Below are 27,220 nucleotides of genomic sequence, written 5' to 3' on the forward strand. Positions count from 1 at the left end.
GAAGAGATTGATCTCACTATTGCATTAATTTATGTGAGTATGGATGAAATTGTGGGTTCGGCACAAAAAACCGCTATGTTTTGGATACGTATTCACCAAATTTTTGTCCAACGCAACGATAATCCATATGAAAGAGATTGGTCATCCTTAAAAACCAAGATGAAGTATATAAAAAAAGATGTCAAAGAATTCGTGTCCATTCTTAACGCTATATATCGTCAAACCAAAAGCGGTGCGAGCCACGAAGATTTGGTTAGTTCTATTAATTTGTTAAGTTTTTCAATATAGTTGGTGATAATAGTAATAAAATCAATGTTTGTTACATGAATTTTCAGACAAAAGATGGTCGGAAGCAATTTCAGGAACAAACATGACAACCATTCAAGTATGATGCATGTTATGAATTGTTTAGAGAAAAGGTCCCTGGATATAATTATGAACTCACTGTTAGCGAAAACAGTGAGTTGTTTAATAATCATTGTAACTTTGTATCACACGAAGATGGTACTGAAGTTCTTTCTAATGGAGAGACTCGTTGGAAATACAAGGAGAATGCACGTCCTATAGGAGCCAAAAAATCCAAAATGCTAGCCAGACAGAAGAAGGATCGTGAGCAAGGTATATTTAGAGAAGGTGATGAGGAACATCTTCGGTTAAGATGGAAGAAGATAGGATCTATCAACAAAGTGCTAGTATTTTGGAGTATCTTAAGGAAACACGATCAAGGAAGGAAAAAATGAAAATGGAACAAGAATCCCAATACCAAGCAATTTGGGAGTATACTCAACAACCAAGTTATCAAATGGAATAAAAACTCAATTTGCAAAAGCTTCATCAACAGACTAATCAAATGCATCAACAACAAATGCATTCAGATCAAGACAATGCAGTAATGTCTATGTACCTTAGTCGATTAGCTCCCAACGAAAAAAGATATTATCGACGCAAGCAAAAGGAGATCTTGAAGGGGATGAATATAATCAGCGTTGAAGATTCAGAAAATGACGATGTAATCCATCTCTAGTTGTTTTATCTTTTATTGAGTTTAGTTTTTTAATTTGTAATGTAGGTTTAAATTAAAAGTGTTATCCTAAAATTGTAGTTAGTATTGTTGTTATCTAAATTTTAAAAGTGTTGTCTAAATTAATTTAAATTGTTCTTTGAATTAATAAAAGGTTTGAATGTATTGTAACGAAACGATTTTTATATTCAAATTAATAACTTTATTATCACTTCATTAAACTAATGTTCATTAATAACGAACAAAAGAAATTACAACAGATCATTCGATTAAAATTAATAACTTCATTATCACTTCATTAAGCGGGTATCGCTCTGCCCTCGTTTCTTAACGTGGTGCACGATAGGTCTGAATACATTACATGTTATTATTTTTCTTGGTGTGAGATTCAACGATCAATGCCGCTTCGATATGATAAAACTGTTCTCCTCTCCAGGCTTTATATGCATCTTGTGCAGCGGACCTGTCCCTTTTGTACCTATGGAGAAACTCATTGTACTTGATGCATAATTTCCTAATATGATGTGTCCCTGAACAAATGTGGGATGGTTCATAATTAAAGCGTGGTTGTTTTCCCGTCGGTTTAATGAAAGGACCCCTTCCAACATTAATCCAAAATACAGTATGATCATTAGGATCTTCTGGAAAATCACCCTTCAGAAGGTAAAAGTTTCTAATCCATTCCGTCTCTTCTTCAACATCCTTTAACCTTGCCCTCAGTTGCATTTGTTCTTGACCTCGTTTCTATGCCTTGAGCTTTTCTTCGTATTCTGTCGCAACCGATGATGAATCTTTGGTTTATTTAGTGGATTTTTGTTTGCTTAACACTTCATCCATCTTATTAATAAATTTGGTAGGTGATACGTTGTTGCTTTCGTAGTAGCTTGATCTCCTCTTTTGCATATCTCTTTTTCCATTGCAACAATTGATTGGGTGGTTCGCTTGCATCTTCTAAGAATTTCTTCGACTGAGTTGGTAGTTGTTGATTGATTTTCCATTGAATAAATGTTTAGGTTTGATTTACACCTCAAAGATTGTTACTGCAAATAAGAATGGGTAGATTGATGCTGGAAAGAAGAATGAGTTATCTTCCTTATATAGGAATCGTTCCCAACGACTATATTTCTTAGAACTCGTGTCCAACGACTATATTTCTTAGAAATCGTGTCCAACGACTCTGTTTCTTACAAATCATGTCCAACGGCTATATATTTCTTTCTATAAATATAGAGCATTTTTTCTAACCAACATAAATCTCAATTATTCTCAAATATAAACCTCAATCATGTATTCTAACAGTTCGAGTAGAAATAGAAAACAAATAGTATGTGTGGAAGCAAAAGAGGTTTGTCCATGTTGTTTCATGGATAATCATAATCTGCTTCAATGCCCATGGCTATTTACAAAATGTCCACAACGAGGTTGCACTGGCACTAGGAAGGTAACAGAGTCGATAGCGGCGAAGATAAGGTATTTGGAATGTGAGTACGCTAAATGTCCGGGAGAAGTACAATGTTTGGAGGATGCAATGAAAGATGCAATCAAACAAGAAAAAGTTGACGAACTCTGCAAGAACTTCAAACTAAAAGGAAAGGTGGAGTTTGAATGCACCAAGGGGATTCTCTGTGAAACCGAGGGTTGTAATTTCTTTATGGAAATGCACCGGTCAAGTGCAAAGAAAACATATGGAAAACGTTATTGGAAATACCTTGTCTGTGAAACGGTGGCATGGCTGAATAAGTGTTGTTACAATTTAGTTTAATCAAGAGTTTGAACATCAATTGATGTAATGTGCTTTTTTTATAATTAGTATGTGTTGTTGTAAGAGTTTAAATGTGATCAACATGATGTAACATGCTTCTACAATAAATAATAATACTTATTTTAATATTCATATGATTAACGATTACATTATGCATGTACAATCTGCATTTAAACCAATAGGCGACCCTATTGGACGAGTTATGTCTCGTGAGGGTTTACAGAGAGATATACCCACAAAACCTATTATTATTAAAATTCTTTACTCTTCATCTGATGATTCAGAGGATGAATCTTCAAAGGGGGAAGGGTTATACTCTGAGAAACTGTTTTTCAAAATCACATAGCAGTTAAAAAATCTAAACGGTTTCCCCTCCTTTTTTTGGTAACTCTCCAAAGCAAATTGCTCCTACAACAAAAGAAAACAATATCAATTTATAATTAAATTATTCAACAATTCAGTAGACATACACAAAAAAAATTGTTGGATAGGTAACCGGTAAGTTTCTTACGATTTCCGAAGGTACTGGAGCCCTCCATAAATATAACGATCTCTGTGTCGATACATACACTTTGACGCCTGAAGTGGTAACATTTAACCTTGTTTTCAGATACTTAACTGTTCGTTCATTCGGATTCCCGTTATGTATAGTCAACCTTTGTAGTTACTGCTCCAAAAGGTTTGTGTTATTTAGTTGTTCATCTTCTTCTTCATTCTCTAGATGAACATCAACCCATAAACTAACTATCAACTCGTCTTCCACCGGAATATAACCCACCATAATTAAGAAACTAAAGTGTTATAGATAACAATTTGGACAAAAATAAATGTTAATTTCTAAATTTGGAGGATAGAGTGGTTGATGGAACTAATGTGTTCATTGGTGAAGAGAATGCGAATCATTTATACATGGCCAGTATACATATCCATATATTGTACAAAGATATTTCACGGATACGTATACCTATCCATATACTGTACAAAAAGATTTAACGGATATGTATACATATCCATATACTGTACAAGGAGATTTAAATGATTTCACGGATTACATACATAATTGAAAACCCAAAAATAATTAAAAGTCTGTTATTACATATGCATGTAACATTCGAAATCTTTAAACATAACATAATTGAAAAACCAAAAATAATTAAAAGTCTGTTATTACATATGCATGTAACATTTGAAATCTTTAAACCAAACAGTGAATTGCATCCTATGCCTCAACATCATCATCATCGTACATACTCGCATCATCATAGGATGGAGCATCATCGTCATCGCTGGAATCCTCATCATCATCGTCCTCCTCATCGTCATCGTCCTCATCATCGTCATAATCCTCCTCGTCGCCAGAAGCCTCATCGTCATCTCCATCATGTTCATATTCGTCTCCCACATGTCCGTCTCCAGATACATGTTCAACTGCATGTTCAAAGTCATCTGGAATTTAATCATTGTAATCTCCATAATAATCAAATGCTCCATCCTCATTTTGACCAGGAACAACTTCTTCTTCTAAGTCTGTATCATCATAATCTCCTTCTGATGACGGAAGTACCACGTATTCCATATCTGAACCCTCCAAACTAGACATGTCCCCTGCCTGGCCTCCTCTACCAGGACGCACAGCAATGTTCTTGACAAGATCATCTCTTAGTTGTAGGTGTATTTCTAGGTTTTTCAGAGATGACATAAATACACGACCATTATTGGTAGGTTTCGGAAGCGGAACATGAACAACTCTGCCCCAATTCGTATCCCGACGTTCATGCTCGATAATCATGTTGTGTAAAATAAGACAACATTTCATAATAAGGTTCAAGTCAGATTGATGCCAATACTTACACGGAGATCCGACAATTCTGAATTTACCCTGGAGAAATCCAAAAGCACGCTCGACATCCTTTCTTTTAGCCGTTTGATACTTGTTGAATCTCACATAGTCGGGAATGTCCAATGTCTGAGAGAAAGCTTGTACAATTGTAGTCAACTTTAGATAGATACCATCGGCTAAGAAATAACCCATTTTGTAGTGGTGACCATTGATGACATAATTGCATGGAGGTGCTACACCCTTTAGCATGTTATCAAAAAGGGGAGAGTGCGCCAACACGTTCAAATCGTTGTTTGATCCAGGCATTCCAAAAAAAGCATGCCAAAACCATAAATCGCATGATGTCACCGCCTCTAATACCAAAATACTCTCTTTATCTTTACCCCGGTAAGTTTCTTGCCAAGCTACCAGACAATTCTTCCATGGCCATTGCATACAATCAACATTACCAAGCATTCAAAGAAAACCTCGGTCCGCATTCTCTTGTAGCAACCTCTGAACATCTTTAGGAGTGGGTTCACGCAAATATCTTTCTCCAAAAGTCATGCAAACGGTGTGGCAAAATCTTTTTAGATACTTGTATATTGTGGTGGCACCCATACGAGTGTAATCATCAACAATATCAGCTGGCATACTTTTGCATAAACATTTCATCACAGCAACTAATTTCATATGCGGAGAATGCCCCATAATACCGGTTGCATCTGGACGTTGTTGCCATTCTGGATCAACTTCAAGCAATTTTCCTAACAATTTCTCGATTAAGTCTTCCCTCATGCCTATACGTTGTTTGAATTGTCTTGAGGTATAACCAGTTCCAGGTGTAAAATAATCATTCATCATTTTGGCATCATACCGCACTCGATCACGCGTTATTACACTACGTGTCTGTACCTCCCTTGGTACAGGTTGTCTAATAATACGTAATCGTTCATCCAAACATAGTTGTGTAAACATTAGCAAAGCTTTCTCTTCTTCATCACTAGAGGAATCCAAATAGATTCCATATTTAACTCTCACATAAGCACGCATTAGACTCATTGTGCACCTTTGCAAACAACAAAAACAATATCAATTTGTGTATACCATACATAAATACAAGTCAATCAGTTTTCTATATTGATATTCTAGTTTTCAAACATTTCACTCAACATAAATCAAGAAACACAATAATTATCATGGATTTTTCACTAAATATATGTTTTAATTACATTATTGAATTGCATACTACATACCTAACCAACCTAATATCTACAATCTCATCAAAATCAAATTAATTTGAAATCCTAACATTAGAATCACTCACCTTAGATGATTTTTTGGATTAAATTCGAAATTGAAGAATGAATTTGTTTTCACCTTGGAGTAACGATCAAACCCTTTTAATTTAAGCCATCGAATCGCAATGAATCAACATGAAAATCGAAAGGGAGTAATAGGGGTTTGAAAGGGTTTTGAGAGGATGAAAAACTAGAAAAGAAGAAGAAGTGGGGAGCCCGAGATCGCTTCTGGTGACTTAAACCTATAAAACGGCTATTGAGTAACCGTATTGGTCAAGTCAACAGTTGACTGATACGGCTACTGAGTAACCGTTTGATACTATTCATACAACTACTGAGTAGCCGTACCGTGTAGGGAAGGGATAGCGAGCCCCCATAACGAGACTGACTTCTTTGTGCCATCCTTCCCTACATATGAGAAATAGGGAAGGGATGGAGTGAACCATGGTGCTAGCTCTAAACAAAAACAGGGAATCCCATTTATGGGGATTATACGTAATCGGTTATTTCTTAGTTTCTCATAGCCAAGACATGGTCAGTGGGGTGGATTAATCGCTCCTACATTAAATTCAAAATTTAAGAAAAGAAAATTAAAAGAAGAAAAGGCCAAAATTCGCTAGCCGTTATAAAAGCAGGTTGGTTCGTATAGGGTTTAACAAGGGTGGTAACGACCATCTCTACAATTTGCCAACTATTGAATGTTTGATGTTTCCGTCCAATTACGCGGCCATCCAAAACGTCGAGTTATCTACACCCATGTCAACCGAGTATTTTATTATTTTGAAAACCCCCTTGAAATTCAAAATCCAATCTCGCGGCGAGTACATGGAGATTCTAAATGATCAGATATATCAAATCCTAACTGTTGATTTTTAGAATCTCGGGTATACAAAGATCGAAGAGTTTTCTCGAAACAAGATCTTCAAGACTCTCACTCTCAGACAGCCTCCACCCTCTCTCTCTCTCTCTCAGTCTCAGGCTCTCAGCTTAGAGTGTGGGAAAAGAAGAAGAAATGATTTTATTTTCGTGGAAAAATATTAACTAGATTTAGTCCAGATTTATACTTAACTTTGTTTGTCCCAGAAAATTTCAGGACTTCTTATCCTGTTTCTCAATTCCTCTTTCAGGTAGCGCCCTTTTTTTATTTTTTTTTGTTTAAATTATCTGATTTCTTCTTGATTTTTGTTTTAATATAGTTTTGAATTTCCAATTTCTTCCTGATTTTTGCATACATTTTAATTTTTTAATTTTTTTTTTGGATGTTTAAATTTTGGCAGAATGTTGAAAGATTTGAGATCTTACAAGCGGAAGAAATCTAGTGAAGAGATTGAGAATGTACCAGTAAACCCTAAGGATTCTATAATAAATCCTAATTTTGTTGATGGAATTAGGGCTCCTTTACATACTATACCAGAACCAACACAAATTGTGTTAGAACAAGAATCTGGTTATAGTAAAAGTAAGATTGATAGAAATACTACTCCTTCTAAAGGGGGGAAGACTTCTGGATCGGCAGTTCGTACGCCGGAAAAGCAAGGGTTTTCCCTGAGGAGTAAGTTTGGATGGGCGAGTAAGAATGGTGCTGATGATGGTGATGCAACTCATAATTTGCATCAGTTTCCAGTGTCCAGCCGTGGGAGTAGTAATGCCAATGGGGGTTTGCCCAATGTGACTCCTCGTTCTGTTAGGACAACGGGAAGGTCTACAACAAGTTATTCTGAATCTAGTTCGATTTCGACCTTCAATACACCAACAAAGAGTGTCACTAAACCGACGGCTTCTGGGTTTACTGCACTTAATGGGGCCAGACCTCCAATGAGCATTGGTGCTCGCTTTGGAAACCCTGGTGCACTTTCTAAAGGAATTCCTTACTCTTCAACTTCTGTTGTAAATACGGTCCAAGTGCCTGATTTCGAGCTTAAAGAGGACCCTTCATTCTGGATGGATCACAATGTACAGGTAAAACAAGTCATTTTCTTCACCCTTTTGAAGTTAATTTACTTCATTTGTTTTGGAATTACTTTTTGTGCAATTGGCTAATTTAGGGGAAGAGTAATTTTACTTGCATAAAAAGTTGGGTTAAGGCTTTAGTTAGCCTACAGATGAATTGATGAGGGCTATATATTCCTTTTCAGGTTTTAATACGTGTCCGTCCATTGAATAACATGGAGCGGGGACAACAAGGTTATAACCGGTGCTTAAAGCAAGAGAATGCACAAAGCATTTCTTGGGTTGGGCAACAGGAAGCTCGTTTCACATTTGATCACGTGGCATGTGAAACAACTAGCCAGGTATATATTTACACAATACATTATAAGGTTTTATTTTAGTATTTGATGTGTCTAGCCTTTTGAGGTTTGTTTGGAAATGGATTTTCTGCAGGAAATGCTTTTTAGAGTGGCTGGTCTACCAATGGTAGAGAATTGTCTGTCTGGATACAATAGCTGTATGTTTGCATATGGCCAGGTACTTCTACATTTATTTTCTTGGGTTCTATTGTTACGATTGGCTAACTTTCATGTATGTTGTGACTTCCATAATTTTGGAAGACTTCTTAGGTATGAAGATTATAGCCACAACATTTTAATGATCAACTAGATATTGTGAATAGTTTCCGTTTTGCCTGTTTTGACACGTAATGTTTTTAACTGGTTTTGGTATATTGTAAATTGTGCATTGATAATCTCTTCAACAGACTGGGAGCGGGAAGACACATACAATGCTTGGTGAAATTGCCGACTTGGATGTCAATCCCAGTGCAGAGCGTGGGATGACACCACGTATCTTCGAATTTTTGTTTGCGAGGATAAGAGCTGTAATTTCCGTTTCTCTAGTTAATTTCACTGTGCACCTTGTACACTTATAATTCAATTGGCTGATTGTTCTTCCATCTTCTATTTGCAGGAAGAGGAAATCCGAAGGGATGAGAAATTAACATACAATTGCAAGTGTTCCTTCTTAGAGATTTACAATGAACAGATAACGGACCTCCTAGATCCTTCATGTACTAATTTGCTAGTAAGTTATTCTTTGTGTAAGCTTAAGAGTTGAGATTTTATACAAATTAACGCCTTTAGTCTTTAATTCTTACTTTACTCTCTTCATCTCTATTTACTTACAGCTGAGGGAGGATATGAAAACAGGCGTGTACGTTGAGAATCTAACCGAATTTGAAGTTAACACAGTGAATGACATTCTTTGCCTTCTTACTCGGGTGGTGTACCTTTAACTCTTTCCGTCAGAGTCTCTCTCCGTCTCTATCTCTGGTTGTTCTACTAACATTGATGCTTCTCGGCTCTCGACAGGGTGCTGCAAATAGGAAGGTGGCAGCGACAAATATGAACAGAGAGAGCAGTCGTTCACATAGTGTCTTTACATGTGTGATTGAGAGTAGGTGGGAAAAAGACTCCACCACTAACTTACGGTTTGCGCGATTAAACCTTGTAGATCTTGCTGGTTCAGAAAGGTAATGAGCTTGATGACAGTTGCTGAATATAAAATCATACTTAGGCTTGGCAAACAAAGCTCGCACATCTCTAACATTTTTCAAACAGGCAGAAAGCATCTGGAGCTGAGGGTGAGCGACTAAAGGAAGCAGCGAGTATTAACAAATCACTATCTACGTTAGGGTACTTGCTTCTACTTACCTTGATTTGCTACTTACCTTATAGTGAAGCCTCAATTTCTTGTCGTTGTTTACTTGCATATGCAGTCATGTAATAATGGTTCTAGTGGATGTGGCACAAGGGAAGCAGCGACATATTCCATATAGAGATTCAAGGCTCACTTTTCTTCTCCAGGTCAAATTCTAAACGTAAAAGGTTCTAAACATAGGGCTCACTTTTCTTATCTAGGCATGGCCTTAGGTGTACTGTTAGCTATGCAGGATTCGCTGGGTGGAAACTCAAAAACTATGATAATTGCTAATGTTAGCCCTTCAATCTGGTATGTGTTCGTCCTTTTCTTTTTAATATAATTTTCAACTTTGGGATACGGTTTCTGATTAACCTTCTATACTATGTTTGTAGTTCTGCTGCCGAAACCCTAAGCACTCTCAAGTTTGCACAACGGGCTAAATTAATTCAAAACAATGTAATACTTACTTTAAGTTATCATTGCCAGTAATTATTTTTTTTCCACATCAATTATGCATGTATGATTAACCAACATGTCTAATAGAGTATAAGGGATCACTTCTCCTCTGTCACCTAAAAACATCTCTTTCATTTGCAAATTCAAGGCTATTGTCAACGAAGATGCATCGGGGAACGTAATGGCGTTGCAGCACCAGATACACCTATTGAAGGTAATTGATATGATTCAAACTGTATTTGTTGGTTTTGGCGCATCATTGCTATTTAGGCTGTAGTTGACTGAAAATTTTGACACAGGAGGAACTTGCTGTTCTCAAGCGGCAGAATGTATCTAGGTCCCTCTCATATCGTTCGGCAATCTTCGGTGATGCCGACAGAAAAAGTTCTGATGGTCCACATGATGAAGAGACACCTGATATGGTTCTTGAAAGTGTTGACGGCTCCCAAGGGTCTGCCTCTTTGGGTATTGTGCGATTGTCTACTAAACAGGTAATGCAGCAGTGCTTTGGGTTTTATTATATGATGAATCTTGAAAAACACCCACTGATGATGGTGGCTGCAATTATCAAATGGGTTCTTCTTTAAATACCTTATTAGGATTTATCTGGTTATGATGAGACCTATAATGTTTTATTACACTTACATTAGATGCAATCTCTGGAAACTACCCTGACCGGTGCCTTGAGAAGAGAACAGATGGCAGATACTTCAATGAAGCAGCTGGAAGCTGAAATCGCACAGCTGAATCGTTTGGTAACTTATTATCATTTGATAAAGTAATCTACCTTTTGCTTTTGTGGATCAAAATTATCTCAACCAGTTATTTGAACTTTCATATTGCAGGTTCGCCAACGAGAGGAGGACACTCAGTGCACCAAAATGATGCTGAAGTTTCGGGAGGACAAGATTCAGAGAATGGAGTCACTGGTCGGTGGTTTGATACCTTCTGATGCCTACTTATTGGAGGAGACAAATGCTCTCTCTGAAGAGCTTAAGTTACTTCAAGTTAGGGCTGATAGGAACCCAGAAGTAACCCGTTTTGCACTTGAAAACATCAGGCTTCTGGAGAAAATTAGAAAGTAATTCCCCTGTAGCTCTCCTAGCACATCGTACATATTTCCAAATTGCTTTGTTAGTCATACTTACATTTTGAGCTTGTAGGTTTCAGGACTTTTATGAAGAAGGAGAGAGAGAACTGCTAATCACAGAAGTATCCGAACTGCGCGATCAGGTCTTTCTTCATTTTAGTCTCAGTTTTAATTTCCGTTTGTTAATTTATTTGGTATACTAATTACAATTTTTTACAGCTACTTCAATTCCTTGAAGAGAATAGCAAAATGTATAGCAATCAAAATGTTACTGTGCCACCACAGGTCAGTTAGTTTATGTCTTTGCAAACATCTTCTTATGTGTTTTAATTCATCCATGTGTTATATTATTGGTTCCTCTTGATTCCCTTACCATGGCACATATTTCCACAGGAGGCTGTTGTTAGAGAGCATAATTCAAACCAGTTAGAGGTTCAATTCTACTACCCAACTCCTTGTTTAAACTATATATGGTAGTTTTCTCTGGTATATCTGACCTTCCTCTCCTTTTCTCTCTCAGTTAACAAAAACTCAGAATGAGTTAGAAAACTGCAGGAATAACTTAAATTCTTGTTCGGAGACAAATGCAAAACTTACCAGGTCAGTGGAGTTCAGTACTAGCTGTTCAAATCAACTGTGTTTAATCTCACTTTTAGGTCAGCTGCTTTCTCGTCTTCCTTTCTACTTCAGCTTTGTCATGCTATGCTTCCCATTCCTTTTGTTTGCAGGGAAATAGAAGAACTGCATTCTCAATTGAACAGCTATAGATCTTTCCATGATGATAAGGATTTCCATTTCAAGTCCTCCGAGGTAAATTTGATTAGTGACACTTTTGTTCAAATTATTTCACATAACTCTTCAAAGTTTGCTGAACTATTAGCGCGTGGATATTATCTTTCAGGAAGCTTCAATAGATCAAGCATTCACCAATCATTTGCATGATTCAGTTGAGAAGGAGACTCTGAAGCATGAAATCATACTGAAACACACAGAAGAAGTTATGAATTTAGAACTGGAGCTGGATATACTAAAAAACATTATCCAAGAAGAGAGATCATCTCGTATCAGTATAGAGGAAAATGCTTCGTCTTTGGGAAATGATCTTGAGATGGCAAAAGAGAGGTATTCGCAGATGAGCAAGCAATTAGAAGACGCCCACAGAGAGTTGAAAGATGCAAGGTCTGTAATTGAAGCACTCGAATCACAAATTCTTTCCATGAGTGAGTTGGAGGATCTGAAGAGGGGTGACGGTTATTTGGAGCTTCTAAGTAAAAAGGATCATGACATATCCATTTTACAGGAACAAATACACAGCCTCGAACTAAGAAATCTTCCAGTTCTTAAGCATTCAAAGATTGAAAATCTCTCCTTGCAGGACAGGTTGAAAGGAGTAAGCAACTCTCTTGAAAAAGCCAAAAGATTGAATCTGTGGTACAAAAGTGATCGGGCATTTCAGGTGTCAAATGAACAAGAAACAGAAGAAGTTCGTAGACAGGTTGAGGCAGAAACAGCAGAGGTTATTGTATGCCTCGAAGAAGAGCTCATGGCTCTACAACAGCAGGTCACGGAGTTGCATGTGAAAGAGGTAGAAGCTAAAGAGAGTTTGATGATGCTAGAAACTGAGAAAGCAGATCTTCTGAAAAAGCTAACTACGATGACTGACGACAATAAACACATCCGAGAAGAGCTTATAAGTCTTCACCAGCAAGTTGTAGAAGGCAATGCAAATGATGTAGTAACTAAAGAGAGCTTACTGATGCTGGAAGCAGAAAAAGAGGATCTCCGGGAGAAGCTATTACAGATGACAGATGACAACGAAAGGTTACATGAACTAATTCAGGGGAAAGATGAGGAACTGAATGCCTTAACCGATGAATGGGAAAGGTTAGCTTTTGAAATCGAAGAGGTTATTGCTGATGGTCATGACTCAGTGAGAGATGCTTCTGATGAGGTGGACTTAATTTCACGTTCATTTTCTCAGAGAATTAGGATCAGTGAGCAGGTCGGGAGGATGGTAAATACCATCTGTGAAAAAGATCTTTTGATTGATGAGTTAAGAAGTGGCCTGGAGGATGCAGAGAAGCTAAGGTCTGATATGGAATTGAAGGTTAGGTCTTTAAGAGGGGCAGCACTGGCTATCACTGAACAGCAGCAAAACGAAAAGTGTGAAAAGGAGAAAGAAGTTCTAGCTCTAACTTCAGCGTTGCGTGCAAAACAGTGTACGATAACGGAGATAGAGACTAAGGTCAAGTTATGGGGAGACCATATCAGTAAAACTGAAATTTGTGCAACAGCTGGCTTTGTAATTGTGAATAGACTGTCCGAGAGAAATTCTGATCTTTTAGAAACTTTGAAGCACAAAGAGATCCAGCTTAATGAGACCCGTGCAGAGGGAATGGAGAAGGATGCACTTTGCAAGTATCAGGTTTCTGCGCTTAGGGATGCAGAACAACAAATCAAAGCTTTGAGATTGGAATCCGAGTGCTCTGAAGAAATCTGTACAAATCTGAAGATTAAACTTGCTGAAGAGCAAGAAGTTGTTCATGCACTGGAAAGGAAGCTGAGTGAGATTCAAAGTCACAGTATACTGGAAACAAAGGAGAAATTGGACGAGTTTAGATTCCATATTTCCACTCTCAGTACATACATGAATGAATACGCTGAACTAGAAGGACAACCTCACACAGTAACCACTCAAGAATTGCATGCTTTGCCATGTGAGAAGAGTTATTCGGTAAGTTCACTTTTCTTTCAAATTGATAAAACTCCAAAACAGTGAAACCTTGCTAATGATGTTGTGATAATCATAATATGCACATAACTTTGGTTGTACAATGCATTTCTTAAAATTTCCCAGGCTGATATTGAGACATGTCCAAGCATCCGCAAGAAAGAGCCAGATTATGTTGGGAGGCCTTGCAAAGATGCATCTGATGGAGACACAACCATTGTCCTTTTGAAAAAGGAGGTTGAGTTAGCTCTTGGTAGCTTAAGGGAAGTACAGGCACAGATGGCCAAACTACTCAAAGAGAAAGATGAGATTAAGAAGTCGGAGATACGTTGTCGAATAAACATGGAGGGTGTCACTGCTCAAGTCCTTAACTTTCAAACAGAAACAGATGCTACAGGGAAACAATTTGATCTCAAGCTAAATGAGTTGGAGCAAAAGCTTTTGACATTTGAGAAAAGGGTGAAGGAAACTAAATCTTATTGGATTCAAAAGAAAGAGGTAATATTCATTTTTTTCAGTCATTGTGAGTTTAACACCTATTATGGGCTATGATGCTGTTTGCTTCCTGCATGAATGTCATCAAGCATCTGTTCAGCTTTATCGATAATTAGACAAATAATTAGTAGAGGATTTGAGTGTTCCTTCATATATATTTGTGTCTTATGATACCCTTTTGTAATGGTTTTATGTAGGTGCTTGAATTCGATTTGCGTGCTGCAAAGATGACTGCAGCACAGAAAACGGTTGAGGCTTCTGGTTTGCTTGTTAAACTTGGAGAAGCACAAGACACAATGAAAGAATCCGAAATTGCGAAACTTGCAGTGATGGAAGAAAATGAAATGGCTAAACTTGAAATAAGAAGGCTGAAGAATTTGGAGGACAGAATCACCCATGAAAGAGACTCCTTAATCCATGAAATGCAAAGCATTCAAAATTCTAGTGATCAGAAGGATCAAAAATATGACAACCTGGAGAGACAGCTCTATTCGGATCTTTCCGAAACAAGGAGTGTAGTTCTAGCCTTGGAGGATATTATTACACAAACCCAAACTGCATGCATGGAGAATTTCACCTCAATAGTTTGTGAGTTCAACTGCTTGAAGTCCAAGGTTGTTCAGTCTACAAGCTTAACAAGGTCATGGTTGGAGGACATCTGGTCGGAGATAATTGCCAAGGATTGTGCTGTATCGGTGTTACACCTCTGTCACGTGGGTGTTCTGTTGGAAGCTGTGATTGGGTTGAATGCAGAAAATGGGTTGCTTCACCATGGTGTGTGTGAGTCAACCACGTTGATAGCTGATTTGAAGGAGCATAACTTGAGAGCAAGAAGAAACATCTTTGATCGAGTCTCAAGAAAAGAAGATGAGACTGATAAGTTAAGCTGTATGCTAAGTGCCTTTGAGAAGAAAATACTGGATTTGCAACTCCTAGAAAAGGAACTGCTGGCTAGGTCAGATTCTATGGGTTCTGAGCTTTCCTTATTGATGAAAGATTTAGACGCGACTAATGTGAGTGCTTTGACAGCCCTGTTGGATCAGCAGAAGTTGTTTGGAGACAAAGAGGATCTAATGATGTTGGATTCAGCATCTAAAGGTTTTGAATCACTTATTCTAGCAACAGAGATGAAACAACTGGCTGTGGATAAGGCTGGTTCTGAGAGAGAGACAGAAGCATATAGAGAAAATTTTGAAACTTTAATTAAAGAGATGATCTTTCTTCAGGTAGATGTTGAGCTGGAAAAGCAAGTATGCATGGCTGTAGAAGCTGATGCTGCTGTTTTAAAAAATGTGGTGGAAGAAACAGTTTCCAGCAAAGATGCCGTCTCATGCAAGCTGAAAGAGTGCCTCTCAGAACTTGCAAAAACATATGAAGTAAACAAGATCCTTGAACGAGATACTCAATCATTGAGGGAAGTTGCTTTCATAAATGAGAAATTAAAAGCTGAACTTGGCGATGCGATGGCAATCAAGGAGAGTTTATCATCTGAAATTCAGGTTCTCGAGATTCAAAATGAACGGTTGGATAAAAAGTTGGCGGCAAGGGATGCAGCTCTGGAGAGTTCTCGTTGCAGCCTGCAAATAGAAATGGAAAGTAGAGAAGCAGAGTTACAAAGGCTGAGGTCTGTAGAGGAAGAGAACGTGACATTGCAAAGTGGCGCAAAGGAACTGAAGGCGAACTACTGCAGAGTTCTTGAAGATTTTCAAGAGAAGAAATCTGAAATTGAGTCTTCTAATAGTCGTGGGCATGTCATTGAACAAGAAAACAGTAAATTGCAGGAAAAAATATGCTCGTTGGAAACTTGCATTTCTAGCTTAAATACTGAGTGTGTCATGAGAGATGAAGAACTAGATAAGCTTCAGAGTTTGCAATCAAATTTGGTGGAAGAGCTCAAGTTAAAAAGTCAGGATCTAGAAATCCAGTCCAGCCTATTAAATTCCTTGAAGGCGGAAAATTGTTCTTTGAGAAACAAGCTTATTGCTACTGAGAAAAGTAAGGACGGTGTGTTTAGCTTGCTCGCTTTGAAAACTAAGAGCTTTTCTGATTTGCTCCAATCTGTAAATATTGTGGGTGACATTCTTCAAGTTTTCGATGACAAATATATTGTGCTGGTAGAGAAAATGTTGAATGATATCCGTGTAAATGATGAAATGTTCTCTAGGTTCATTGGGGAGCTTGAATGCTTGGAGAACTCTGTTAAAGAATTGATGTCTGATAATTTGTCTCTCCAGACTGAGTTGGCAAGGAAAGATGAAGTCCTGAAAGGCTTGTTGTTTGAGTTAAATACGTTGCAAGAAACAGCGTCTAATGCCAAAGACCAACATGATGAATTCGAAGAAATAGTTACTGCTATGAAATCATTAAAAGATGATCTTACCTGTAGAGCTGTTGAGCTTGAAGAAGCTATTGAGCAAAGGCAAGTGCTGGAAGCTCAATTTAAGGAGAAAACCAACTTCTGCTCAAAACTTGAGATGGATCTATCAACAGAGCGTAAGTCGCATAAAATTATTCAGAATGAGAATGTTGATCTGAGAGCTCAACTGGAGGATGTTCAAGTAGCAAACGCTTCCATTGAGGAGGAATTGAAGGAGAGAGGCAAGCTGCAGGAAAGTTTAGAAGAGGAACTCTTTCAAATGGAAAACACCCTTGGTCAAATGAATGCTTTGCTTGAGGGATTGAAGAATGATTTGAACAAAGTCACTAGTGAGAGGGATCATCTCAATTCCGAGGTCTTTGATTGGAAAGAGAAGTTCGAAGCGATGCGAGCTTTGGCTGAAGAAAACGAAGCAATCTCTGTGGAAGCTCGGCAGGTAGTTCTGTAATTGCTAATTTCCTTTTTTTTTTATTGATGCTGACATGCTTACCTGCCTCTGCGGTTCCTAACTGTCTTTTGTCTCATGGTTCCTGATCTGTGATCGGTTGTGTGTTTAGATTGCTGAGTCAACAAAGGCATACGCAGAAGAGAAGGAAGAGGAGGTGAAGTTGTTGGAGAGGTCCGTTGAAGAGCTAGAAAGTACTGTTGATGTACTGCAAAACCAGGTATATACTGAACTTTTGTTTCAATGTTATCTGCTGGCAGTTTCTTTTTCCTCTCTCCCTCTCTCTCTCTCTCTCTCTCTCTCTCTCTCTCCAACATAGAGTTAAGTCACGACACATGCGTCTGATGTGCTTAAATTTCATCTATGCTAGTCGGACATTGTCAGAGGGGAGGCTGAAAGGCAAAGGTTGCAGAGAGAGGATCTAGAAATGGAGCTTCACTCAATAAGAAATCAGATGCTGGCTGTACAAACATCTGGTGCGAACATGAAGTTAGAAATGCAAAACATTATGAATGAAGATGCTGACTTGCAGAGGTTTGAGATACTTCATAATTTGTTTACCCCGTTTGAAAAAGTTTGAATATGGATCCTAATCTTAATTGTCCACAATGATGAAATCCAATATTTTTTTTTTATCTTTCCACAGGCATCTTCAAAATAAAGAAAGCGACTTGCAAGAAGCCAGAAAACAAATTAAAGATCTTGAAAAGAATATGGCTGAGAAAGATGCAGAGGTATGTAATTTTTGTGCTTGTTTATCCTTCACAAGATTCATTATTTCAAAAATGCTGGCTCAATACAACCTTCGTTCATAAATAATTTCAAATGGATTGCTGAAACATTAATTTGAATGTGCATTCAAGCTTGCGATTTTTGTTTTGCGCGTATCAGATTTCTCGGTGCATAGCTCATATCTCAGAGTTAAATTTACACGCAGAGGCACAGGCATGCGAATACAAGCAAAAGGTTACTTACGTCATGTAAATCTTTATTATATTCCCTGTCGCTTCACTACTAACTATTAAGTGGAGTCAGCATCTTCTGATTTTATTTACTATATACTGAAACCAGTTCAAAACATTGGAAGCCATGGCCGAACCTGTCAAACCTGAGCCTGTTTCTTCCCATGCTACAAACTCAATGTCCACAAAACCGGAGAAGTATGCAGTGAAGTCTAGAGGTTCTGGTTCCCCCTTTAAATGCATTGGACTGGGCTTGACTCAGCAAATAAAGTCTGAAAAAGACGAGGAACTTACTGCTGGGAGGATTCGCATTGAGGAGCTTGAAGCCTTGGCTGTAAATCGACAGAAAGAGGTATGAGCGTTAACCCACAGGTTTCACTTTTGTTTTTGTTCAGATACAGAAAAATCTCATAATTTATTTACCATTCTCGTTAATAAACTTAGTTTTTCGCAGATATTTATGCTGAACGCTAGACTTGCTGCCGCAGAGAGCATGACTCATGATGTTATTCGGGATTTACTTGGAGTGAAGCTGGACATGACCAACTATGCTGTAAGATATTAATCTACGAGTTAATCTTGTAGCTTGCTTATTTTTATCTTGTGTCTACTCTTTCTCCTGTTTGGAGTTGTTCTTGCTACATAGGTTGGGTGGGATGTCACTTTTTTGGATGTATAGCTCCAACAACATAATAATAGCTCCATTAATAGAAGCAAGCGTACCTTTTTTTTCTTCTATTCTGTGTTTTTAAATCTCTTCAATTTCTTACCTCTCTTCTTTGATATAATGTTAGTCACTAGTGGATCATCAACAAGTGCTTAAGGTTACGGACAAGGGTCAGCATGAGGCTGATGAATCCTCTGGAAAGGTTAAACTAAGCCTTACTTACTATACATTTACATTCTTTTTGATGCCGCATACATTTATGTTCTAAAAATAAATGTATTCTACAGGATCGCGAGGTTGTAAAACTGAAGCAGCAGTTGAATGTGTTTATTGAAGAGAGACAAGGGTGAGTAACTCTAAGTATCAAGGTTTTTGACTTTTTTTTGTATTATATTTATTACTCAGTTATTCAAAGTTGATGAGTCTTTCATTAGATGGCTGGAGGAAATAAACCAAAGACATGCAGAAATGGTGGCGCTACAAGTTGCTTGCGAAAAGCTTCGGCAACGTGATCAGTTTCTCACAACGGAAAACGAAATGTTGAAGGTTTGCCTACCATATCTTTGTATTGCCAACAGTTTTGCAGTGTAGGTGGATTCCTTTGGTTTTTGATTTTCCTTTTTGAAACTTGTAGATTGAGAATGTGAACCATAAGAAGAAGGTGATGGATCTTGAAGATGAAGCGAAAAAGTTGTCAGGACAGCAAAATCTGCAGCAGCGTATACATCATCATGCAAAAATCAAGGTATGGACTTTTCGATCTTCAATTCACCTCAAGGAGTTAACATCAAAATTAGGGACAACTTATTGGTCACTTGAAACATTCGATCCGGTTTCCTTTATAGTAGTTTTGAAATATTGGTGTTCCTCCCTTTTTATTCTGCACTACTGATCTTAAAGAACACAATCCTTACACCTTTCAATTCAATAGGAGGAAAATAATGTACTAAGGGCTCATAATGAAGACCTAAGTGCCAAGTTACGACGATCCGAGATAATCTTATCACGGGTCAAGGAAGAACTTGCTCGTTATCGTGCTTCTGAAGGAAGGAGCCCCTTTATCAATTTTGACGAGGAACAAAGATTACACAAGAAACTCAAGGTTGGCAATCTGACTAGAACAAAATACTTCCTTCGCATAATTTTTGGCCTAAATGATTTTATCAGTCTAACTGCTGGGGTGAAAGGGTGAGTTCTGCTGTCTCGAATGCTCATATATTTTATTGATGCAGGAAACCGAAGAGGAAAGGCTTCAATTGGCACAGAAGCTATTGTGCTTGTGTACAAGTATTTTGAAGGCAGCAGGAATAACTAGGCCTGTATCTGATATAAGTCTCTCAGGAGCAGAAGATGCACTCGAGCAGCTAAAGAATCGGGTGTCTTCCTTGGAGAGAGAAGTAAAAGATATTGAATTTAAGGTGATACTGAAAACATTATTTATTTGTTCTTTTTATTTTATTTCTTTTTTCTTTGCAGATTGTGAAACTAACAGTATTGTGCTACATTTTTTTATTTATTTATGCTAACAGAGTAGGATAACAAGTGAGAAAGTTCGATTATCTGAGCTAAAGCAACAATAATCACCGGTAGGTTCAAGGACAGATGAGAACAATCCAACACCGAGAAAGTCACCCTTCCTAACTTCATTAGGTCGATAAGTCAACTCATGTACAACTTCTGTTAGCTTTTGGCTAATAGTTCTTTAGCTTACAAGCTCACACTCTCTGTAGTTATAACGTGTATCTCAAAAAGAAAGCTAACCGGCTCTCCCTAATATGTTCAGCTGATTGAGCTTCCAAATATATTTTTTTGTATCTGTGAATATGTTCACCTTGTTATCTACAGGTATGTATAAAATAAATCAAAGCATAATTGAGATATACACATGAGATCAAAAATTACCTCCATTTAGTTCACAACAATTTTCTGTTTCTTGCTTCAAAAGAAAAAAAAAACAATTTTCTGTTTCTCGCATCGTTGTCATAAGAGGGGAAATAATCACATCCCAGGGCGAGCGAATGCTGCTGAATCATGAATCTCATTGTCATCGGCAATGGGCCGATCGTATATAATAGTGGGGGATAGGACATCCAAATAAGTAGTACTACGGGTTTTTTCCTTGTCCGCATCCAATCCAACTAATTACAGATTTTAAATTTGGCGTCCGCATCCAATTCAACATCCAACTAATTTGTATCCAATGGATGAAAGGATGAACGGATTAGGTACGGATAATCCAATGGATTTGTTAAAATTAAAAGTTATAATGAAAAAATAGAACTAACATAGATGGTTTCTTGTAGAAGCCGCACATTCTATATATTTATATAGATATAAAAGTGCCATAAACAACACTCCAAACAAACACTTTAAGAATTTCTAAATTATCTATATATTTTCTAAAAACTATATAAATATCCTTAATCTAACGGTTAAGGATATTCAACGATTTTTCAAGGCTGTATCCGGACCCAATCCGTAATCTGTTAGATTCCAAATATCTCATGTGAAAAATACTAGAACCCCTACTATATGGGTTCAATATATAAAAGCCCCACTAAATGGATCCTCCCCTATCAACTCCATACTTTCACTTTTTAATATTTCTAGGCCCAGAACTTTAGATTTCAGGGCTTGGTAATAAAGTTTAAGGTTTGGGGGAAATTCGTAATACCAAAAATGCCCTTTACTATATATAGCTAATAAAGTTAGCTTTCAATTTCATTTTCGGTTTCATATTCTAATTGTTTTTCTCTCTCCCCTGTTGCTCCCCTGCTCCGCGAAGAACGAAGAATCGAAGATTAATTTGATGAAACTCGAAGAAAACTTGAAGATTCAACATCATATTGAAAGAACAAGATAAGTTTCTCATCATATATTTTCCTATTGATTCTCATTATGTTTTAACCAAAAAGAAGTTCTGAAAAGTTTATTGACAGCTTCAAATACCTAATAAATTCGATTTTACTTCAAATTTTGATCTGATTTTAGAATCGTTGCTTCGATCTATCATCCTTTTATCATTTTCTTTGATTCGAATTATTTTTTTTCGAATTTTGTTTACGAAATATTTTTTAGGGTTTGTAATCAACCCTGATTTGTAATTTTTTAATGATTTCAACTAAATTTTCTCAATGAAATCAAGATTAGAGTTCAGATTTGTTATAGTCTAATCCTTATCTTGCTTTTGACATGAAAAATCCTGAAAGTAATTCACATAATTTTTTCTAGGTTTTTTATTGAAGATCAATCGATCAATTTATCTTAAATCTCTTTTGAAAATCGGTTTTCATATTCGAAATGTACGAATCATCATCTTTATTACCCATCTATTTGTTATGAATTTCATCTATTTTTATCTTTTAACTAGTTCAAGCTAATATCTACTTGTATCTGATCTTGAATATTTTATTTTAATGCAATCAAAATTGGAATTAGTTGTTTGATTGATTGATATCAAAATTTTATTCTCTATGGAGAAATTATCAGATTCAGTATTTAACACCGAATTCTCTATGTTACAGAATCTATACCTCATTTGGTTTTTGAGGTTTCTGGAGGGACTATTTGTTTGATGTATTTGCGTAGGAATACAATCAAGTACGATGATTTTCCGGAAGTAAGTTGATTCATGCTTTCTGATTTTAACATCACCTTATTTGCTTTATTTTTGAACATTTTTTGTAAAATAGATGCACTCTGCCTACACATATATGATGTTTTATGTGGTGTTTCATTGATGTGTATGGTTAGTTAGAAACTCAGAAGTCACACGTTAAGTGTATGAATCGTTTTATGTTTTTCTTAGTGAAATTCTTAATACGAAGTATTTCCTCTTTTTCATACGTCGCCGTGGTGGTGTAGGTAGACGTTTCAGAGGAGTATTTTGGAGTAGGTGGTGCAGGTAAATCCATTGTTTACAGTTAAGCTCGAGGTAAGCGTGGTATTAAGCTCCCTACTTTAATTGTTTACTGTTACAAATACTTCTGTTGGTATGACATGAGCAGCTTGTTCTATTTTCACTTGAAGTTGTGGTGTTGGAATCCATGGTGTTCTAATATCTTTTGTTGCATGAGTTTTCAAATAACAGATTGCAAAATTTTTGGGGTTTCTGCAAATTCTAGTTACAGGGAAGGAGAACTACAAATAGAATTTTATCGCACCACAGCAAGCTCATCTCTTTAGCAGAGCGCTCAAAATATGTTCGATAAAATGCTCCAAAGAGGAAAAAAATGGTTAGAGGTTCTTATCACTTCCCTTTCCTGTTTTTATGAATTTTGACGTGATTAATTTGTGAAAATGGCAATAACATGTGGATTTGAACGCTGTTAATGTTACTGTTAAAGTTGAGTGTCTTGACCTATGCATGAAATTTATATGATAACATTTGAAAATATAAGTCATACCATGTTTCATGTAAATTTGTAGCATGTGGTTTTATACGGTGAATTTGAGTATCTTTAGAGAGGGACCGGAAAATTTATCGCTACTGCCGAACATGTAAAAATTGGCCAAATGTTGATGTTAAAAATTTAAGGTAATGGGAAACGACAGTAGGTTAATGGATGGCGGGTCATTGATCATAAGGGAAGCTTCATACTGCTAATGAAGAAAAGGTTGGTAGAATTTAATTTTAATTATTAAACGGATGGAGTTAGACGTTCTTCATGGGAGTGGCTGAGTAGTTAACTTGAGTTTATAATTTATGTTATATTTACTAACTAAAGTTCATTTTTCAGTACTTGTTAATTTAGTGGACTTCTGTGAGATCCTAGATAGAAAGCGGAGAATCATTTTTTCTCAACATCTGATCTCTAACTAAACCACACAGAGTATTAGCTCCAGTTAATCCACTAGACTAATGTAGTCCTAGTTTGGAGTAACTTTCAAGATACTTTAGTAGCACAAGAATATACTGTATTAATCTTCGAAAATGTGTGGATCCTACATGGTTTGTTTTCAGGTTTTGGATTTCAGTAGCTTTGTTTTTAGTCGTATATTTCCCACAACCATAAGTATACATCGAATAAAAATCTATTCGCTAGGGGCAAGGTTGTGTGGTGAGCCTGAGTGTGTGTGGGAAGTCATTGTCATTCTAGGAAAGGTAATTAGCACATCTGGAATATGGACCTCTTATTACAAACTAGTGATTCAAAATTCGTGCTCAATTTCCTTTGTTTTAAGAGCTTATTAACTGTAACTTCTAGCTTCTCTATCTCCATATATTCATTAGGGATCTCATCATAGAATAACGAAGTAACCAGGAGAGCATTTTCTCTCTACCAACTTGGGCAGCTATCTTGATAGGAGTCCTACAAGATATATTTTTGTATTAGCAGTGAGGTTATAAAAAAGCATAAATAGGAATTAATGTGTTATACTAGAACTTTGTACTACAGAACTATGTTATAAAAATTGAGAACATTTAGCAAAGATAGGTGTTGGCTTGGTTTTCAGATTATGTCTATAGTGGTCTTTTGGAATGAACAATCAGGGCATTCCATTATAACCAAATGTTGTTTGAGTAATGACTTGGTAATTGATGACATATCATTTCTTTCTAATTATTAGGTGTCGTTTTGTGCTCGCAATGCCAAGGTAGTTTCCTTGAAAAGGCTTAGTGTAAGGTCTGGAACACATGCATCGCGCAGTTGAAGTTGTGTCAGGTTTGGTTCTGTTCTTACATTTGCCTGTCCTATTTTTCCCTATATCTTAAAATATTTTTGTTATTTACATTACTCAACTAGAATTAGGCTAGGTGATTTTGGATGCTACCAAGATGATTCAGTAAATTATTATATAATCATTTTCATTGTTGCACTGTAAGTTAAATATTTAGTGTTTTGCTTTATATGTACAAAGAGATTTCAGATTTATATGCCACTATATATGTGTAACTGCTGGTTACACATGCTACTATGCATGTGTAACTCTCATTTACACTACCCATATCCATGTGTAAGTCCTAATAGTTACACATGCTAAAAATGAACAACAAAATTGTTTTTTGCATCAATTGATTTTGCATTTCCGAAGTTGTTGTTTCGTATGAAACGTTACCTGATGGTAAGAGTTCAAATCTTTTATTTTGAATCTTAGATCATCTTTGATTGATCATGGTGGTTCGTCCATGCAGATGCCCAAAGCCAACAGTTGATGCTATAGGAGGACTTGCGCTTGGAGGTGGTTTATAATTGGAAATGGTTAGTGATTTCTGCTAACTAGTAGTTATATGGATGTGTAACTAGTAGTTACACAAGCTATATGGATCTGTAACCACTAGTTACACATCCTGGGATATAAAGTTTATGTTCTATATATTGCAGGTTCTTATGAAAAGGTATATCATGCATATTGGAATGACTAGATAACATTGGTTGGCAGTTGCTTTATGGCCATCTTGTTCTCAGTAAAGGACCATCATTCAGTTTGGATGATGATCTAGCTAAAGAAGCGAGTAAAGCAGGTTAATTCTTTATCCTAAAATTCTCTCCCTCGACTCTTCCATAAAAAGGAAAAAAACTATTCAATGCACTCAAATTCTTTTTGAAGTTTTTCTTTGTGAGTAGCTTAGGCACAGAAGGAAAATAAGCAAAAGATAGCAGAAGAGGTTGCTTCGGTGCTTAGTATTGGTGTTGATCTTAATACCATGCCGACTGAAAAGTTTTTTTATTTTATTTCAGATCGTAACAAAAGAAATATGAGAGAGTTTGGAATATAATACTTTTGAGTTTCCATTCAGTTCTGAGAAGATGGTAACTACATTGCGCGTTGGGGCAGAGTATGCTGGAGTTTCTGTACAGAACTGAATGCTTATTGCTGGAGGCCAATCTGGTGTATCTGAATGTTAATGCATAGTCATGCCACGTATCGTTCTGCGGAGCAGGTCTGTGGTTTCTTATATACATCAACATACATTATACGTCTATTGTACAGTTCATGATTTGATCATATTTGCAGAGTGTTATAACTTGGCAAGATAAATGGACTTGTAGCTACTAGTTACATGTGCTAATTAGATATGTAACTCATATATACACATGCTAATTAGATGTGTAGCTACTAGTTACACATGCTAATTAGATGTGTAACTTATAGATACACATGCTAATTGGATAGGATATAAAGTCTATGTAATATGCATGATGATCGTTTGATAGAAAGTGGTGGTGACAGTCGTCATAGGTAATTATTTTATTTCATTTTATGCTACAGTTAAGATTCGATTTCAGTAAAAGCCATATTTGATTTAAACGAAGGAGATTTAGTTGCTATTATACCTATAAATGCTTGTTTAACTATGAAATATCATTAACTAAAGACATAATTGAAGAATCTGGATTAGCTGAATCATTAGGACTTTCAGTTGTCTTAATGTATGAGAAAAGTATTGGTGAAGCTTCTAATTGGGTTGTTTATTTTCCCGTTTACATATGTGTTGGAAGTCTTTATTGTTTGACCACCTTATCAAGGATGCGATAGTTCATGAATTGACCTCATCTTTTGACGTTAAGTTCATATTGCATATAGGAAAATTTGAGCTTCATATCATGGAGGGAGAGTTTGTTGATCCTCAGATTGTAGTTATGCTTGGTGAAAACAGGACAGGGAAGACGACATTTGTTTGCTTGCTGGTACACTTATTTAGATCCCTCTCTTGTTGTTTTTAGTTTCAAATTCTATGTCTAGACTGCGCATTTATTCACATTACACAAGTAGGATGCATGTGTAACTTCTAGTTACACATGTTATATGCTTGTGTAACTCCTAATTACACTAGTAGGATGCATGTGTAACTATGAATTACACTAGACATATGCATGAGTATCTTCTAATTACACGTGCTAAAATGAACAAACCTTGTAACCAAAAATTACGCATGCCAGTTACACAAACTTTGTGGATGTGTAACTGCTAGTTACACATGCTAATTGGATGTGTAACTATGAATTACACATGCTAATTGAATATGTCACTGTGAGTTACACATGCTATGTGGATGCGTATCTGTTGCATATGCTTATACTTTGGTGTGTTTGATGAGCAATTTTTTTGAGTTTGCAAAAAATTTGAATTCTTGCAGCAAAGTTGTTTCTTAAGCTCTGGTTTTTAATTACTTGATTTCACATCTCCTTATGATAGAATGTGATTTCGTGTAGGTGAAACTGAATATACATTGTTGTATGTATTGTTCATTTTAATCTTATATATACTGATTGCGTGTTGTTATATTTCAGGTTTCAGATAACTTCATAGAAGCTAATTGCTTAAATGTGATAATGGTCTCGCTGGAATTGGAGTTGACGCTGAGTACACAAATCAGATGCATGTGTAACTCTCAATTACACTAGATAGATGCATATGTAAATCTCAATTACAATAGACATAAGTTACACATGCTAAGAAATTATTGTAAATGAATATTAAAGTAATACATGTATTTTTTGGTATGCGTTCT

At 36.6% G+C, this 27,220-nt stretch overlaps 2 protein-coding genes and 1 long non-coding RNA gene across 5 annotated transcripts; 2 read left to right on the forward strand and 1 right to left on the reverse strand.

Annotated features, from left to right (window-relative positions):
* Positions 1–5,079: 5,079 nt before the first annotated feature.
* On the reverse strand, positions 5,080–5,664 carry LOC113360079. The gene has a single exon (XM_026603628.1). It carries the CDS (start codon positions 5,662–5,664, stop codon positions 5,080–5,082), a length of 585 nt encoding a protein of 194 aa, XP_026459413.1.
* Positions 5,665–6,889: 1,225 nt separating this feature from the next.
* LOC113357636 (kinesin-like protein KIN-12D) lies at positions 6,890–20,658 on the forward strand. 3 transcript variants are annotated; one of them, XM_026601073.1, is made up of 37 exons: positions 6,890–7,030; positions 7,181–7,862; positions 8,039–8,194; positions 8,286–8,369; positions 8,599–8,718; positions 8,808–8,921; positions 9,025–9,117; positions 9,209–9,369; positions 9,458–9,532; positions 9,616–9,703; positions 9,790–9,848; positions 9,932–9,995; positions 10,144–10,209; positions 10,295–10,486; positions 10,646–10,750; positions 10,841–11,076; positions 11,159–11,228; positions 11,305–11,370; positions 11,479–11,517; positions 11,606–11,685; positions 11,814–11,895; positions 11,987–13,819; positions 13,943–14,314; positions 14,509–17,124; positions 17,246–17,353; positions 17,504–17,667; positions 17,780–17,867; positions 18,025–18,099; positions 18,205–18,447; positions 18,550–18,648; positions 18,890–18,964; positions 19,050–19,108; positions 19,197–19,308; positions 19,397–19,507; positions 19,694–19,864; positions 19,995–20,180; positions 20,292–20,658. In XM_026601073.1, exons 2-37 carry the CDS (start codon positions 7,182–7,184, stop codon positions 20,340–20,342), a joined length of 8,994 nt encoding a protein of 2,997 aa, XP_026456858.1. In that variant the 5' UTR covers positions 6,890–7,030; position 7,181; the 3' UTR covers positions 20,343–20,658. The 3 variants fall into 3 exon arrangements, with proteins under 3 accessions (XP_026456858.1, XP_026456859.1, XP_026456860.1); XM_026601074.1 differs by lacking the exon at positions 11,305–11,370; XM_026601075.1 differs by lacking the exons at positions 18,550–18,648; positions 18,890–18,964; positions 19,050–19,108; ... (3 more) ...; positions 19,995–20,180; positions 20,292–20,658 and having other exon boundaries at positions 18,025–18,113; positions 18,205–18,435.
* Positions 20,659–22,086: 1,428 nt separating this feature from the next.
* Positions 22,087–27,140, forward strand: LOC113361706. Its single transcript, XR_003365276.1, has 7 exons — positions 22,087–22,381; positions 22,627–22,997; positions 24,334–24,428; positions 24,899–24,965; positions 25,089–25,228; positions 25,446–25,648; positions 27,000–27,140. It is a non-coding gene; the product is annotated as an uncharacterized LOC113361706 (long non-coding RNA).
* The last annotated feature ends 80 nt before the right edge of the window (positions 27,141–27,220 follow it).

This window comes from Papaver somniferum, chromosome 3 (assembly GCF_003573695.1).
Source record: "Papaver somniferum cultivar HN1 chromosome 3, ASM357369v1, whole genome shotgun sequence".
Lineage (NCBI taxonomy): Eukaryota > Viridiplantae > Streptophyta > Magnoliopsida > Ranunculales > Papaveraceae > Papaver > Papaver somniferum.